We start from the raw sequence: 16,957 nt of genomic DNA, 5'->3' as shown, positions 1-16,957 counted from the left end.
CGGATGGTGACTGCAGCCATGAAATTAAAAGACGCCTACTCCTTGGAAGGAAAGTTATGACCAACCTAGATAGCATATTCAAAAGCAGAGACATTACTTTGCCAACAAAGGTCCATCTAGTCAAGGCTATGGTTTTTCCTGTGGTCATGTATGGATGTGAGAGTTGGACTGTGAAGAAGACTGAGCGCCGAAGAATTGATGCTTTTGAACTGTGGTGTTGGAGAAGACTCTTGAGAGTCCCTTGGACTGCAAGGAGATCCAACCAGTCCATTCTGAAGGAGATCAGCCCTGGGATTTCTTTGGAGGGAATGATGCTAAAGCTGAAACTCCAGTACTTTGGCCACCTGATGCGAAGAGTTGACTCATTGGGAAAGACTCTGATGCTGGGAGGGATTGGGGGCAGGAGGAGAAAGGGACGACAGAGGATGAGATGGCTGGATGGCATCACTGACTCAATGGACGTGAGTCTGAGTGAACTCCAGGAGTTTGTAATGGACAGGGAGGCCTGGCGTGCTGCGATTCATGGGGTCGCAAAGAGTCGGACACGACTGAGCGACTGAACTAAATTGCTATAATAATGATCCTAAATTATAGGCAAAGGAACCTTTTACCCAAAGATGCCATAATGCTTTATAATCATCTCATAGAGTGGTGGCAGAAAAAAAAAAAATCTCAGAGAGGAAATTATAATTCCTACTTAAAGATACACAAACAGTAACCCAGGAAGGATGGAGAAAGTTATATCACACTGGTACAGATGCATGCCCTATTAACAATGGGAGGTGGTGGTGGTTTAGTTGCTAAGTCATATCAGACTCTGTAGCCCACAGGGCTCCTCTGTCCATGGGATCTCCCAGGCAAGAACACTGGAATGGGCTGCCATTTCCTTCTCCAGGGGATCTCCAGACTCATGGATTGACCCCGTGTTTCCTGCATTGCAGGCAGCTTCTTGACTGACTGAGCCACAGGGAGGCCCCATTAATGCTGAAAGGGACCCTAAAGGTTGTCTCTTTCAGTGAGGATTTTACACATGTTATTACACAGACCTGGAACTGAAGCAGATCACAGAGAGTGGAGTGGACTGTGGCTAAGTACGTGAGGATGCATGTTCCCTAAGCTGTACATTTACTCCCCATCTTCTATCTTAACCAGAGTAACTCCAATGATTTGTTTTGGGTAGGGTGCTTTTGAATAAAGTTTCCTTTTAAGAAAAGATTCCAGCTTTTTTGTTTTCTTTTATGTGAACACTGCTGGTCTAGTTCAATTCCCTCATTTTATTTTATTTTTTTTAATTTTATTTTATTTAACTTTACAATATTGTATTGGTTTTGCCATATATCAAAATGAATCTGCCACAGGTATACTCATGAGGTCAAGGAGTCAGAGCAGAGCCAAGATGAGAACTGGGAAAGCCAGATACTTGGTCCTGAACAAGATAATTTTCTCTGAAATCCACTTCAGTCTCAACAAAAGCTCTCATGGTTTTCTTTTTAGTGCCTTGTCTTAGAGAGAAAATTATACTAAAGTAATAGAAATAAAACTCCTGGTAACAATAAATTACCCTAAGCACTGGGGACGTGATGCTTCCTAATCCCCATGTTCTAGAAAACTTTGAAATCAGACATGACTCATATTGTAGTTGAGAAGAGTTAGAATATAATTATATAATAATTATACTGAGACTGTTGAGCTGGTAATAGATTCCAGGCACAGTACCAGGGATTTCTTACATGCATCGTTCCATTTAATCCTCACAATAACCCCAATACAGAAATACATTGTACAAGCAGAAAATGGTTTAGATGAGCCTGCCCCTCACTGCCACATGTAATCCATATTGGAGACCTCTAATGCTATAAGTATTGGAGAGCTGTGATAAAACCTGGGTTGGCCTGGCCTTGAAGAAGCTTCTTAGAATCTCTGAAAAGCAGAGTCTTACCCAGGTGGTGGCCTCAAACATTTTGAGGTCCAGTGGGTCTCCCTGGATGGTCCCATCGAGAAGGATCAGAGAGTGGCAGCTGGTCATGGCTGCATACAGTGGGCCCCATGGCAAAGTCCTGCCTGAGGTAAAGCTGTGGACTTCCTGGAAACTAAAGGAGAAAAGGGAAAGGACTTTAGTCCTCTTCCTCCAGGCCAAAGTGAAGCTTCTGGAGGTAACTATCTTTTAAAAATATAAGTTAATATGCTTTGTTGCATACTCAGTTTCTAATCCCCTCAAATGAATAGTGTTTCATTCAGCCATCATCCTTACATGAGTTCAGTGAGCATGAGAAAGGTCCTGAGGTTCTTTCAAGCTCTTTCTTCCCTCTTTTCCCTACGCCCCTCTCTGGCACTGATTTAAATCCAGAGGTATAGAAAGAGCTAGAAATATCACCCTTAGTTCCAACTGCATCTACTCCCACCTGAACTTCTGGACCCACTATTTCCTACGCTGTTAGACAGAACAGGCTTGCTCATACTATAGCTTCTTGTGTATATATCGCCTTCAATCTATCCTTCAGGGCAGGGTTGTTTCTTCCATATCTCTCTTCAACATATCTGATGTTTGGTCCACGGCAGACAGTTGACAAATTTAAGAGTAAATAAATGAATGACTTGCTTACTGGAGATTTGAAAGACCATAATGTTAAATAAATGACAAATTTAAAAAACATTTAGAAAAGGACACTGCATTTTCCTCTTCTACCCTGGAATCTAGGGTCTATATTGCAGGCATCATTTCCATCACCTCCTATAGAAGTGGCCTCATTTAAAAATTTACCGAGACACAACTCAAACGTCACATGCAGGGTTCTTTCACTAATTCAGAATTGAAGTTACCAAATTTGGCCTTGGGCCTATGAAAGGATATCCTCTCATTGGTCAGGCCCTTCTTACACGTGTTGCACAGTAAGTGGTTTACAAAGCAGTCTATCCTGCTTGGAGAATCCCGAGTAGCAGAAGGTGCTTCCCAGATTGAGACCAAATCTGTCTCCTGGGACCAGTCAGAATTTACTTGCCCATCCTCCTCCATGTGTCCACTTCTTTCAGATTTGTGGGCCAACTTGGTTGCACACACTGTATTACTCCCTTCCTCTGGGATTACACAGGAACCTCTAGCTGTGCCTTCAATATACAGTTTCCAGATCTCTGAACTTCCTATTTACTCTTTCTTGGAAGAGTTTGTATTTTTCACTTTTTGTCATACTTTGTCTTAAAATTTGGTCTTCAGGATCAGACTATTATTTCTCATGATATGGACACTGCGCTTCCCTTGGTTGCTCTAGCCTTTTGTTCCTGAAAGCAGGGACGGCAGAATATTAACTCATAACCTAAGCCATTTTTCTTCCTGGCTTCCTCATTCAAGCTTCCTTAAGAGCTCAAAAACCCTTTGACTGATTACTGACCTTGTTGATGGTGGTATCTATTATTATACTGAAAGTTCAAGTACCTCAGCGGTTACAATGTGTCCCTGGTATTTTAGTAAACAACTAAAAGGAAGCAATCACCATCAGGGATTAAAACAGGTTCTCAAGCTCACACTGTGCAGCAAATAGATCAGGAAAAAAGAATCTTATTTTTAACACAGCACAAAAACTGTCTTCCATATGTAATTCTGAATACATACTATATTTCTGAGGATTGGGCCAGACTCTGATTTGTACAACAAATAAGTAGAATTCTGTCATCCCAGTCCTTGAATTTTTATTTGAGTGTTTATCATTTATCAAGATTAGGTAGTCAGGTAGATTTCCAATGGTTTTGAAGTACCTGGCACATTGGGAAGGCCCTCTTTGGAAAAGATAAGAATTATTAGAAATGATCTTACATTTTACAATAATATATTTAATAGCTTTAAATCAAGCGCTGACTTCTTACTTAGAACTCATTCTGTTTTCTCTTATTCTATTAATTAAATCTGTCATTTTTTAAAAAATGAATTGCTCTTTTAGTCACTTGGAGCCAACTTTGAGCATTTGGAGAAAGGAAGGGACTGGGAAAGAGAGTGACAGGCTGAATTAATCCATCAATAATCTAAATATATCAGCTAGTTTTATTAAATTTGACAAGTCACTTTTAGAAACAGAAAGTTTTAAAAATTTTGTGACTAAGATGATGTTAATTCAATAAGCAGAAGAACATTCAAAAGACAGAACATACTTAGTTCATTTTAGATAAACAAACATTTATTGTGTATCTACTGTGCATGCCAGCTATAGAGCTGTATGTCACTAGGGACAAATTTAATAAATAAGAAAACGTGCTCTCTAAATCCTCACATATTTGGATAAATGCATGCTTTTTATAGAAGCTGAAACAGAAAAATACTAATAAGCAAGACTGGCTATATATCCAAATCTACCTTTAAAAGAAAAAAAAAAACAAAAACGAGAAACTTTACCACATACAACAACCTTCTTCTATAGACTAAAATGGCTAAAAGCACCAGAATCAACTTTTTAACCCAGGAAATGGATTTGTATCTTAATAGTATATTAATATGAAAATGTATTAAATATATATAAATAAAGTATATTATGGATAAGTCACATGCATTCGCATAATGCAGAAGAATGTATAAAATGTATGTATAAAATGCTTCATGACTTACATTGCAAGTATGAGAGGGAAGCATTCTCATTAAAAAAACAAAACCTGAAATCAACTATTGTTGCTGTTGAGTTGCTAAGTCGTGTCTGACTCTTTGTGACCCCATGGACCGTAGTCCGCCAGGCTTCTCTCTCCTTGGGATTTTCCAGGCAAGAGTACTGGAGTGGGTTGCCATTTCCTTCTCCAAGGGATTTTCCTGACCCAGGGATCGAAGCCGGGTCTCCTGCATTGCACGCGGATTCTGTACCATCTGAGCCAAGAAATCAACTATACCTCCATTTAAAAACAAGCAAACAAACTCGAAACCTGAATTTGTCAAATGTTCATGTTCAGATCAGACTGGAAGTTGTAGTGGGAAGGAAAAGGAGGCTGTGAAACAAACTCAAATGAGAGAGGCCCAGGAGAGGGACAGGCAATAAATCTTTACTACCCTGAGTTGAAAATTGTCAAAATGGAATCCTTTCTGGCCAGAAAAAGAGGACTTTCCAGAAGCCAGAACTATAATATAAAGGAAAATGAGGTACACTAGCTGTGGTTCCACAGATATTCCTCATACTGAAATTCGGTGTCTGCAAGTCAGGGCCATGCTCCTCCTAGCACATGGAAAGACTCCAGTTCGTGCTATGAACATTAACTCCTTGAAGGACAGTGTCCAGGCGTTGCCCAAATGATGTACACTGGCCCCTGACTAATATGCTGACAGCTAATCACACATTAGCAAGATGAATGCAGTGTCAAAACGTGCCCTTCAGTTCCTGGGTTCCGTGAGAATCCTGGGGCTGGGACAGGGGTGGAGGGAGGATGCACATTTTAGTGAGTTTGGAAATAGTGAAGAAAAGAAATTAAATGAAGTTTGGCCATCACTCTAGCAATCACTGATCACCAAAGCCAGTGCCAGAACCTCTTCTTTACTAGTGTTCAGGATAAAACTGGGAAAGAGGAAATGATAATGCATTTGGTCCCGAGTACTTACCCGTTCCCATCACAAGGCACGACTCCCCAGAGATCCAAGCCATCCCTTGTTAAGGTGCCTGTCTAAACAGAAACAAGAGCTCACTTTACTCTAAAGACTCAGCAGCCCATAGTGACACCAGTAAGTTATGCTTTAACAGGAAAATGTATGTCACAAACCCATGGTCAAGCTCAGCACTTGGGGAATGACACAGTCAGATGGGTATCTGGAATCCTGGGTGGAAGCTTTGATGAACTCACACCAGTTGTGGGACAAACTGGCACTTAATCTCTTTGAACTTTAGTGTTCTCCGAGATAAAGGGAAGAAAACAGTTACTGCCTACATATTTCAGAGACCTGTTTTGAGAATTTAATGAAAGACTGAATGGATGGGAGAGGCATTGGTAAGCCCGCTCTGAGAGCTAAAAAGTGTGTCCACTGACATAGATAACAGACTTGTGGTTGCCAATGGGGAGGTGAGGTGAGGGGGACAGACTGGCAGCTTGGGATTAGCAGCTGCAAACTATTACATATAGGATGGATAAACAGAAGGCCCTACAGTATAGCACAGGGAACTATGTTCAGTGCCCTCTGAGAAACCATAATGGAAAAGAATATGAAAAAAATGTATTTGTATAACTCAGTCACTTTGCTGTACAGCAGAAATTAAACACAGCATTGTAAATCAACTACACTTCAATAACTTAAAAAAAAAAATGGGTGAGTCCCAGCATTTATAGCAGAGGTTAAAAGTATGTCATCAGAAATAATAGAAGTATAATTTTTCACTGTTCTAAAGAAATAGTTTGCTATTTTGCTATTTTGACTAACAAAGGTGTTTGTTAGTATTTCTCTTAGTAAAGTGATGAAGAGTTTGGACTGGCTTAAAACGCTGGCTGTGTGACCTGGGCCAATTATTTAGTCCCCTAAACATCAGAGTCCTTATCTGTAATGTGGTCATAATCATATAGGGTTGTTGAAAAGATTAAATGAGATAATATAGTGTTGAATGCAATGTCTGCAAAGAGTGAGAGCTGAGAATAATGAAAATTGTTCACAATTATTACTTTTTATTCAAATTCATATCACAATTATCTTTCCCACCCGTTTCCCTTTCCAAGCTCAAGGATAATATGATGCTAGAAACAGAACATCTTTCTGTGTGATGCTAGCTTGATCACAAATTAACTTTGACATGGTGGCACGAACCATATTAACCTTCTGTTCTTCGTAAATCTCTTTGATATTCCAGTAATTATAAAATACAGCTCTGATCCCATTAAGTCTCTGCTATCCCAGACCTTCCCAGTACTGTTTAATGGGTACGGAGTTTCAGTTGGGGAAGAGAGAATAAGTTCTGGAGATGGATAGTGATGATGGCTGCATAGCAACATGAAAGCACTTAAAGCCCCTTAAAAATGATTAGCATGGTAAATTTTACGTTATAAATCTTTTGCCACAATAAAAAATCAGTAAATGGAAGGAAACAATAAAAAAGAAGAAGAAAACACCTTCAATGAATAGCTCTCCACTATCTAAAATGTATATTATTTCTTAGCCAGATATTCCAGGTCTACAACACCCTTTCCCATCACTAAGGTTCTGCTCTGATCAAAGTCACTCTGTTCTCTCCTGACTCCATGCGTGGGCATGGAGTGTGGGCATGTGAATGTGGATTCACATGACTATAATGTCTACGAATTGTTTATCTTAAAAAAATTTTTTGTATATATTATGACATTTGACATGCAAAAGGACTTTCTCTTTTACAATTTATTTTTCATTGCCAAGACAGTGGTTTACATTATATTATAAATAACATTATATAAGTTTTGCCAACATTATACTTCTATTTCAGTATGATCACCACCAAAATTTTAATTTAGGAAACCTTCTGATGGAGAGACTGCCTCCTTGGAGCCAGCCAGTTCTTAGAGATAGCCAGGGTCTCAGCCAAGAATATGCCTTTGATATGCAAACTAACCAGTCAAGAGTCATACCTTCTCTATCTGGCCACACTCCCCTGGAAACATCACCCCAGGGCCAGCTACTAGACAACTAGAGGTCAATCCTATAGACCAAAACCCATCAACATCATTCCAAATAGCTAGTTGTCATCTATGTACCCTGCCCTGTCTTGTATTTCCTGCAGAAACTCCTTTATAAAGGCCATAACCTGAGCACTCCCCTCAATCCTCCTTTCCTTCCTGATCAAAATCTGGCATTCCATCTCTGGCCCTGCCTGGTAGGACACACCTCTTCTGTCGGGGAACTGTAACATTAAACACATTTTTCAATGGCATTTTCTGCCAGCAGCCACTTAGTCACCTTTATAAATTAAGACACGGGTACAAAACAGCCCTTCATTTCCATCTTACCCTCTTATAGCTCCCACCTTCATACCAGCATGTGTATACAGATGAAAAGAATATATTCAGGAGAAGGCAGAATAAGAGGCTGGTTGGGAGTAACTGGTATGGGATCAAGGATTATTTTAAGCAATTTACTGCAGATGGAAAACTATAGAAAAGAAAGATTTCCTGGGGATTTATTTTAACCCAGTCTCATAGTAAGAGACAGCTAAATAAACATTTTCTTTTTTATTCATTCATTAAGTCAATGAATATTTATTGAACACTGACTATACGCCAGGTAATAATATTAGCATTAGGGATACAGTAGTAACCATAGTAAAAGGTTTAAATTTCGTATGACGGTTTTGACTATAGAGGGACAGAATGCTATTTTAATTCATTAAGATTCATAGAATATTGGAGCTGGAAGAATCCTAAAAGATTCACCTACTCAGTTGCTACTTTCCCTTCTCTAAACCCTAGAATCTGAGATGAAGAGATGTATCTGTCCTAGATGACATATCCAATCAGAGACAAAATGAAATCAGGTACCCAGTACCCACATCCAAGGTTTCCTGCCTCACAAGAATGTAAAGCACCTGTGCATGATGACAGTGATGATAAAAACGGCGCCGAGGGTGATGATGAAACACACATACCTTGTCAAAGCAGACCAGGTTTAATTGTCCACATACGTTGATCCTCTGGGGGCTAATGCAGAAGATGCCTCTCTTCTTCAGCCTCCTCTGGGCATACATAATGCCTGTGGTCAGAGCAGCAGGCAGAGCGGGAGGAACTGCAATTGTGATGACGTCAAGGGCTTTCTTCACTACCTCCCCGGGAGTTTCCTGGGAGGACAAAGTTAGCTATTACAGATAAATCCATTGTGAACACTTTAATGCGCATGACTTTTCCCCTCCTCTTTATTTTCTATCTTGGTACAGATTTCTAGAAATTATATGAGCTGGCCAAATGTGGTTTAAAGAGAATGAACGTGTTTATTGGCTTTCTCTATATTTTGCCAAAGTGTAATGAAAAAGTCTGTAACAATTCATACTGCTACCAGCGGAGAACAATGTACCAGTTTGCCACGACCTTATCAACATTGGTTTTTATTTAAAATTCCTCACTTAACAGCTATAAAATACTACATTATTGGAATAAACATATTCTTAAATTGAAGATGAAAAAATAGAGTAAGGCAAAATCCAAGAGTAGAGGCGTGTTACTATCTCCATAAACACACTGTTTTATCCCACTGGATCCAATGGCTATTATGGAGCTTGGTGATCAACTGCTTATATTGGGGATCTGGAAATATATAGGCAGGTTTCAGCATTTGGCTTTGTTTTCCCAGGTTTGAAAACCACCCCTTAGATTAAGGTCAACAGGAGAATAAGAGACACTATATAAATGAGTCTACATGCATTGTACTAAAAGAATGAAAGCAGCTTACCCCACTGAGCACATAGACGCACAAAGTATAGATCATCCCAATGGTGGCTGTCCCTACGAGGCACAGGAGGAACCTGATGGCATCTCTGTAGAGCTTAAAATTCATCGGCTTGGGGTAGAGAATGGATCTCACGAGGTCTCCCTTTGCGGTGTTGAATCCTGAAGCAGTAAACACACACCTCACACTCTCAGGATGACAAATCCTTCTGCTAGTGCTCTTCTAATCTTTAACAGGGCCTTTGTTTCCTCTAGAGAAACTTAAACAGTGCTTAAGCCCAAACACAATTAAAGGATGATTGGCAAAATACCTAAATGCTAGAATGAATATATCCTAGCTCTTTCAGAGCCTATTCCTCTCTGGCTTTCCTTCCTTTTATATTTCTAATTTAAGTGCATCCCAGAGATAGTAAAGCACCCTATGGGGGCAGAGCGCAGCTTTGCCAAATATAGCTTCATTTTAAGGAAAGGACTTGTAAGTGTGCACATACACATGTGTGTATGCGTGCACACACACACAGAACACTTGAATTTAAATGGTCCAGTAAATACAGATGGATTCAACTTCTAATGCTTTTTATCATCAAGTTTTCAATTTCTAGTCCTGCATGGAAAAAACTTGGGGTTTGTTCTTTGGGTTTGAAAACCTAAGCTCTAGGTCCTGCTCTGTCAGTGACTGGCTGTGTGAGTTTTTTGTTTTTTTTTTTTTTAAGAAAAACTTGACCTAAATTGTGTGGGCTCCAGCCTATTCATGTACAAAGTGAGGACAGGCATCTTTGTTCCACTAATTTGATATGTGGAACTAGCTTCGGAGAAGGCAATGGCAACCCACTCCAGTACTCTTGCCTAGAAAATCCCACGGCCGGAGGAGCCTAGTGGGCTGCAGTCCATGGGGTTACCAAGAGTCAGACACAACAGAGCAACTTCACTTTCACTTTTCACTTTCATGCATTGGAGAAGGAAATGGCAACCCACTCCAGTGTTCTTGCCTGGAGAATCCCAGGGACAGGGGAGCCTGATGGGCTGCCGTCTATGGGGTCGCATAGAGTCAGACATGACTGAAGCGACTTAGCAGCAGCCGCAGCAGGAAATAGTTTACAAATTACAAAGCATGTGAATAATACTTATTGTCACCAGTGTTATTGTTCTTACTAAAAGGTATATGCCATAGTTAAATTCACATTTTAAATATCTCTATTTACATATATGGGGTTTGTCATCTAAAGACTGCTCCTTGCCTAATTCATTTAAAGCACTAGATAAATGGAGTGAAAGTATTTCATGAAAATAATAAAATGCAGGAGGTGCTAACTAACCTGTCTGCAGTACCACTGCTTTCACAGGGCTGGAGCAGGCCCCCTTGGCCTGGATAACCTCCGTTCCACAGAAGAGGACATGCCGCTTGTACTCCCCTTCACTCTGTGTTTTCCAGGGCACTGAGCCATCCACCTTAGGTAATGGAGTTTTAGTGACTGGAATACTTTCTCCTACAGAAAACAAGCATCTCAGTTTGTGAGGTGGGAGACCTTCATTCATTTAAATCCTGCATTCACCAACCCATCACATGCCAGGCATTTTTTGTGAGCTTGTCACCTAGCAGGAACAACCTTTGGTATAGATGATATAAGGAGAAACACAGTTCTTGTGTTTAAGAAGTTTGTAGTCCAGAGAGGGAGACAGCCATTAAAAAAATTAAATACAATGTCATGTTAGAAATACTCTAAGTCTTATAAAACCAAACAGGGATGCTGAGATAGATTGGAAACAACCATTTAGGGAATAGCAAGTTGTGCAGTCTAGAATGCAGGGTCTGGGAAGTAAGAGGTCATGAGAGCTATGTAGGAGCCAAGACTTGGAGAGCCCTGCATGCACACACTTGAGTGTTTAAATCCCTTTCATTAGGCACTGGTGGCAGGAGAGAAATAGGGAGGTATCTCGTTGTCCGATTCAGGAGAGTACTATCACATTTACATACCGGAGAGTGTATTCTGTCTTCAATACAGGGAATGAATTGGAAGACTGATGAGGTTGCAGACTCATACAGTCGGGAAACCATCGCAAGGGTCCCAGCTGAAGAGGACAAGGTCTGAACTATGGCAGCTGACAGTAGGAGCAGGAAAGAACTGGTTTTGAGAAATAAAAAAGTGAGCAGCTACCAAACTTGGGGAGATTTTTATATTGGTAGATCATAGTGACAGAATTTTAAATGGCTTCCTGGTTTCTGACTTGAAAGAATGAGCAGAGGGAGGGTATTAATCATTAACACAAAGATTGTTGGAATCCTTGTAGGAGGAAGGAGGAACTGCCTTTTGGTCTCTGAGTTAAAGATGACTTGTGGAAGGACCACGGCAAGTTGCTTTGCAGGCAGTTAATTTATTTGGGTCCTGAGCTCAGGGGAGAGGTCTTGACTGGAGATATTTAGTCCCAGTTCATCACCCTATAGACAATAATTACAGCTATGGGAAGAGACAAGATTATTTAGGGATCACATGAAAGATGAAAAAAGAAAAAATCAAAGAACCCTGAACAGCTTCAGAAATCGAAGAGGTGGAGGAAATGGAGCCACACAGGACACTGGAGTATTATTCAGAAAGAGACAGTGCTATCTGGGAAGGTTAGAGAGACGTGTTTTCAGAAGGAAGAGGTGGTCAGAATAGTCAAATGCCACAGGTCGGCTAAAAAGATGAGAAATTTAAAGAATCCATTGGATTCGCCAATTGAGACTTTAGCGACTTTCGCCAATGTACTGGGAAGGGCAGATTTCAGTGGATTGAAGTGCTAATACAAGGTGGTGAATGAATTGTGAAAGTAAATAATAGCGCCTGTTCTGAGAAAGCTCGTTAAAATCCTCTACCTCCATTCATAGAAAGGATAATATAAAGTCAGGGATATGTCCCAGTATACTAGAGCTGCTTTCATGAGGAAAATGATATTTGGTATTGTAAATGTCCCAGCACAAAGGGGTTTTTATCAAATCTATGGATTCCTTAGAGAAATAAACCTGACCTGTCACATCGTTTTTGTTTTTGTTTTTTTGTAAGTTCACACGGACTGTGTGCTGATGTCTGCATTTCATGCCTTCCCGGTCCACCAGGAGAAATGGTTTGATTTGGACTTTAATGGGAATCATGGTACATCAATACATTTACAGCCTCCAATTGCATCTCTGAAAAAGCGCTTGTGATTCTTACAGAAAGGCTGTAACATCTCCTCCTAACTGCATATGTGAGTTAGAACTCAAAGCACTGTGACCTTGAACAAGACCTTCTCTCTGAACCTCAGCTCCCATATCCCTGATATGACATCTCTCCAGCTCCATCATGCAATTGAAAAATGAAATCCAGGGACTTCCCTGGTGGTCCAGTGGTTAAGAATCCACTTTATAATGCAGGTGATGTGGGTACAATCACTGGTTGGGGAATTAAGGTTCCACATGCCTGGGGCAACTAAGCCCGTGTGTCACAAAGATCCAGCATGACCCAATAAAACATTCCAGGTGCCACAACTAAGACCCGGTGAAGCCAAAGACATAAATATTTATTTATTTAAAATTAGAATAAATAACAATGAAAAGTAAAAATGAAACACAATTATTTAAAAATATCCAGTGTGCGTTTTCAAAGTAGCAGCTTTGGCAAATCCTGCATCAACCACTTTTCAACATTTTCAAACCAGCCTAGAAAGAGCTTGAACTTGACCTGGGGCAGGAAGGGTGTTTCAGGATGTCATAACGGTTTTCAAACCATCTGTGTTTATCTGAAGATACATTTTATAGAAAAACACTAAACATAAAAGCCACAGGTGATTCTGAAACATCAAATGACCTTTAAAGGTTTTTAAATCTTTAAAATGACAGGATTGTAATAATCTTTTTTGCAGGAAAGAAATGCTAAATGCTCCAAAAGTTAGGACTGTTATCGAACCTAGCATATGGAAATCAGTTTTAATTTGAACTCTCGGGTCTGTCCAGTGCAGGACTATTAGTAAGATTTGTGAGAGTAGGAAGGTCCCATAGCAGCCGCATGCTCTGCCATTATCATTCAGGAGAAACCTGGGAGAACCAGCGGAGGCTGTATGTGAGGCGACAGAACTGTACCTGTCAGCATGCCTTCATTCACCACACAGCTGCCATCAATCAGAATAGCATCACATGGCATTTGCACTTTGTTCCCCATCAGAATTAATAGGTCTCCAGGCACCAGGAAGCGTGATTCTAGCTCCTGGACTCCAGCTGGAAGTGTGAGGAAACAAAGTTGAGTCAGGTTTTTTCCCACAAAAACACAGTCCAACATCTACCTAAATTGGAAATCAATGAAAAAGCAACCAAAGCATATATGAAAAGGAAGCAATTCCACAACATTGACTCTAAATCTGCAAACAATAAGAAAAAAGGTAATATATTATATTACATAAAATAAAGACCTTTGTGTGGCAATAAAAAAATAAATAGGCAGAGAAAAAACTAATGACAAATTCAGAGAACATGTTTGAAACTTACATTGCAGACAAAAGATTAATATTTCTAATAAAAAAAGAGTTTGAAAAAAAAAAGATGTAAAGCAAATGACTGTATAGCAAAATTGTTACCATATAATTCACATGCAAACAGACACACACATACATACTACAAGCGGCATGGTGTTTGAAAAGATATTTATTCTTACTCATAGTAAGAAAATTGAAAAATATATCCTTCCTTTCTGCCTTTTGTCCTTCTTTCTGACCTTCCTTTATTTCTTACCTTCCTTATTCAGTCCCAAAGCCCCAAAGCTACAAGCAGTTAAGCAAGATAAACATCCATGCAGGGGGCTAGGTAAAGTGGGGATAGGAGTGGTAAACCATTCCACATGGTGAAGCCTTAACTGGATGAGTGGGTGCTTACGTGGCTGGGTGCAGAGTGACAGAGCCCAAGGAGGGAGACAAGATCCCCATAGTGGCAGTGGCCTGTTTTGAGATATTGGAGTCCAGCCAGGTGAGAAAGGCAGGATTGATACTATAAGTTGATATAATGAGGCTGAAGAGAGACAGGTTTCTCACTGAAGAAAGGAAGTTATAAGAAACAGAAATAAAATCAGAATGAACTTTGTGGTACTGGACTGGAATTGGAAATGATAGTGTAAATGGATGATTTTCAACAGATAGATGGTAAAATAACATAGATGTGCATGTGTGTATATATAAGAATATACGCAAATATTTTTGCTTGCCTTTTTCTATATGTAGTTTCTCTTAATTCTGTTCTCTGAGAGGGGTTGTGAGCAGTGAAAACCCAATAATGAAAAAGAATGTAAAAGGCTCTACACTGAGAACTATAAGATATGACTGAGAGAAATCAAAGAAGATTAAATGGAGAGATAGCATGTCCATGGGTCACAAGGCCCAAATTTGTTACATACCAATTTTTCACCAATTGATCTACAGATTCAACACAATCCCAGTCAAACTTTTAGCATATTTTTTTTGGTAGAAATCGACAAGCTGATTCTAAGAGTCATATGGAAATGCAAAGAGCCCTATATTGCCAAAACAACTCTGAAAAAGAACAAAGTTGGAGGACTAATGTTATTCTAAGACTTATGTAGTCACGTTATGTGGAATTAATATAAAGACAAGTAAATATTAGAATAGTAGAGAATAAGGAGTCCAGATAGATCCATTCAGGTGCAGGAAACTGACTTTTGACAAAAGTGCAAAGACAATTAAGTGAAGAAAGGATTGCCCTTTCAATATATGGTATTAGGACATTTTGGATATCTGTTTGCAAAAGATGAAAGTGAAATCGCTCAGTCGTGTCCAACTCTTTGGGACCCCATGGATTGTAGCCCACCAGACTCCTCCATCCATGGGATTCTCCAGGCAAGAATACTGGAGTGGGATGCCATTTCCTTCTCCAGGGGGATCTTCCCAACCTAGAGATCGAACCCAGGTCTCCTGCATTGCAGGCAGACGCTTTAACCTCTGAGCCACCTGGGAAGCCCTCCATTAGTCATTAGGAAAATGCAAGTTAAAACAACAATGAGATACTACCACTCACCTTTTTAAATGACTAAAATGAAAAAGACTGACCATACTGAGTAGTGGTAAGAAAGTGAAGCAACTGAAACTCTTACACACTGCTGGTGGGAAAGCACAATGGCACACCACTTCTGAAAACAGTTTTGCGGTTTCTTTAAAAGTTAAATATGGATTTGTCATATGATTCAGTCATTCTACAGTCAGGTATTTTCCCATAAGAAATGAAAATGCATGTCCATAGAAAGAATTGAATCCAAACATTCAAGTAGAATTATTTGTAATTGTCCCAAAGTGGAAATAACTCAAATTTCCGTCAACAACTAAATGCATTCACTAACTGGTCTACCTGGACAATGGAATTCACTTATAAATAAGAATAAGCTATTAATGTTCTTAAAAAATGGATGAACTTCAAAATTATTATGAACTTTGTTCTTCACAAAATTAAACCCAAGATATACTTTAAAAGTTGATGATGGAAAGGAAAGCCTGGCATGCTGTAATTCATGGGGTTGCAAAGAGTCGGACACGACTGAAGGACTGAACTGAATTGATACTTTAAAAGGCAAAAATGCATACTGTGCAGTACCATTTATAAAATATCCTGAACATGCAAAGTGGTTGCCTGAGGATGGGGATGCACAGTAAGAAGTTGAGAGGGAAGATTACAAACAGGACGAGGCAGCTTTTAGAGGCGATGGACAGTCATTATCTTCATTGTGGTGATAGTGCATGGGTAGGTACAGTGTCTAAACCTACCAAATTGTACAATTTAAATATTCATATGTTCAGTTTATGGTATGTCAATTTTACTTCACATTTTTTTAAGTGAAAAAAAATGTCAAGGTCCTCAGCCCTTTAAGTTATTGCAGAGCAAAACCGACATATGAAGATGAGAGTAGTAGGAACAATCAGAAATAAAAATTTAAATCCCTTTCTGATTTCATATGGACAACACATAGATCTAAAATGAAGTGACTTACCATTTTTCCCATATATAGAGACTGTAATGTTATTATGTGCTTCAACTAAACGGTGGAGCTTTACAGATTGCTGAAAAAGAAGAACAGACAATAGGAAAAAAAAAAGCCTTTTCTATTTTAGGATAGGCCCCAGATAATAGCCAGTACAGTGTCAGCCTTCTTTAAAGGTGGACCCAACTGAATGTACTCTTTATAAACAAGACGGAGTAGCCTGCTACTCAACTGAAAAAGCATCCAACTTGTGGTGGTCTTCATCCAGTGATAAGAAGCATGTGTTGCTTAGTAGAAAGAAATTTCCCAGCATGCTCTGCCCACTCAAAAGAACTTTGATCATTCAAGATTTATGTTTATACCTAAATAGCTTCAAGAACCAAGCATTATTTCAGCTTTGGGTCATCCTACATTAGAGTTCCTAATTTAACTTCATAAGGACTTTAATGGTTCCTATTCTTTCCTTATAGTATTTTATATACTTTAATATATAAGATATATGGGACATTGACAGTGAAAAAATAAGAGCAGACAAAAATAGTAATATATTGGATTTCACATTTATTAGGAAACTATTGTGTGAAAGACCTTTTATAAGGTTCTGGGGATTAAAAAGTCCC

General features: G+C 39.4%; 1 protein-coding gene across 5 annotated transcripts in view; it reads right to left on the bottom strand.

The window, feature by feature from the left end:
- The window catches only part of ATP13A4 (ATPase type 13A4), a 124,089-nt gene that overhangs the window by 40,678 nt on the left and 66,454 nt on the right, over positions 1-16,957 (bottom strand). For all 5 annotated transcript variants that reach the window (XM_010834403.1, XM_010834402.1, XM_010834404.1 and 2 more), the window contains 7 exons: positions 16,347-16,416; positions 13,445-13,579; positions 10,665-10,835; positions 9,353-9,510; positions 8,556-8,744; positions 5,564-5,625; positions 1,940-2,090 (listed from right to left, as the gene is read on the bottom strand). In XM_010834403.1, coding sequence (XP_010832705.1) covers positions 1,940-2,090; positions 5,564-5,625; positions 8,556-8,744; positions 9,353-9,510; positions 10,665-10,835; positions 13,445-13,579; positions 16,347-16,416 — 936 coding nt within the window. The remainder of the gene's footprint in view (positions 1-1,939; positions 2,091-5,563; positions 5,626-8,555; positions 8,745-9,352; positions 9,511-10,664; positions 10,836-13,444; positions 13,580-16,346; positions 16,417-16,957) is intronic.

Source organism: Bison bison, unplaced genomic scaffold, assembly GCF_000754665.1.
Source record: "Bison bison bison isolate TAMUID 2011002044 unplaced genomic scaffold, Bison_UMD1.0 scf7180017864032, whole genome shotgun sequence".
In the NCBI taxonomy this organism is placed as follows: Eukaryota; Metazoa; Chordata; class Mammalia; order Artiodactyla; family Bovidae; genus Bison; species Bison bison.
The sequence above is the reverse complement of the archived record's forward strand: the minus strand, read 5'-3'. Positions and strand labels throughout refer to the sequence as shown.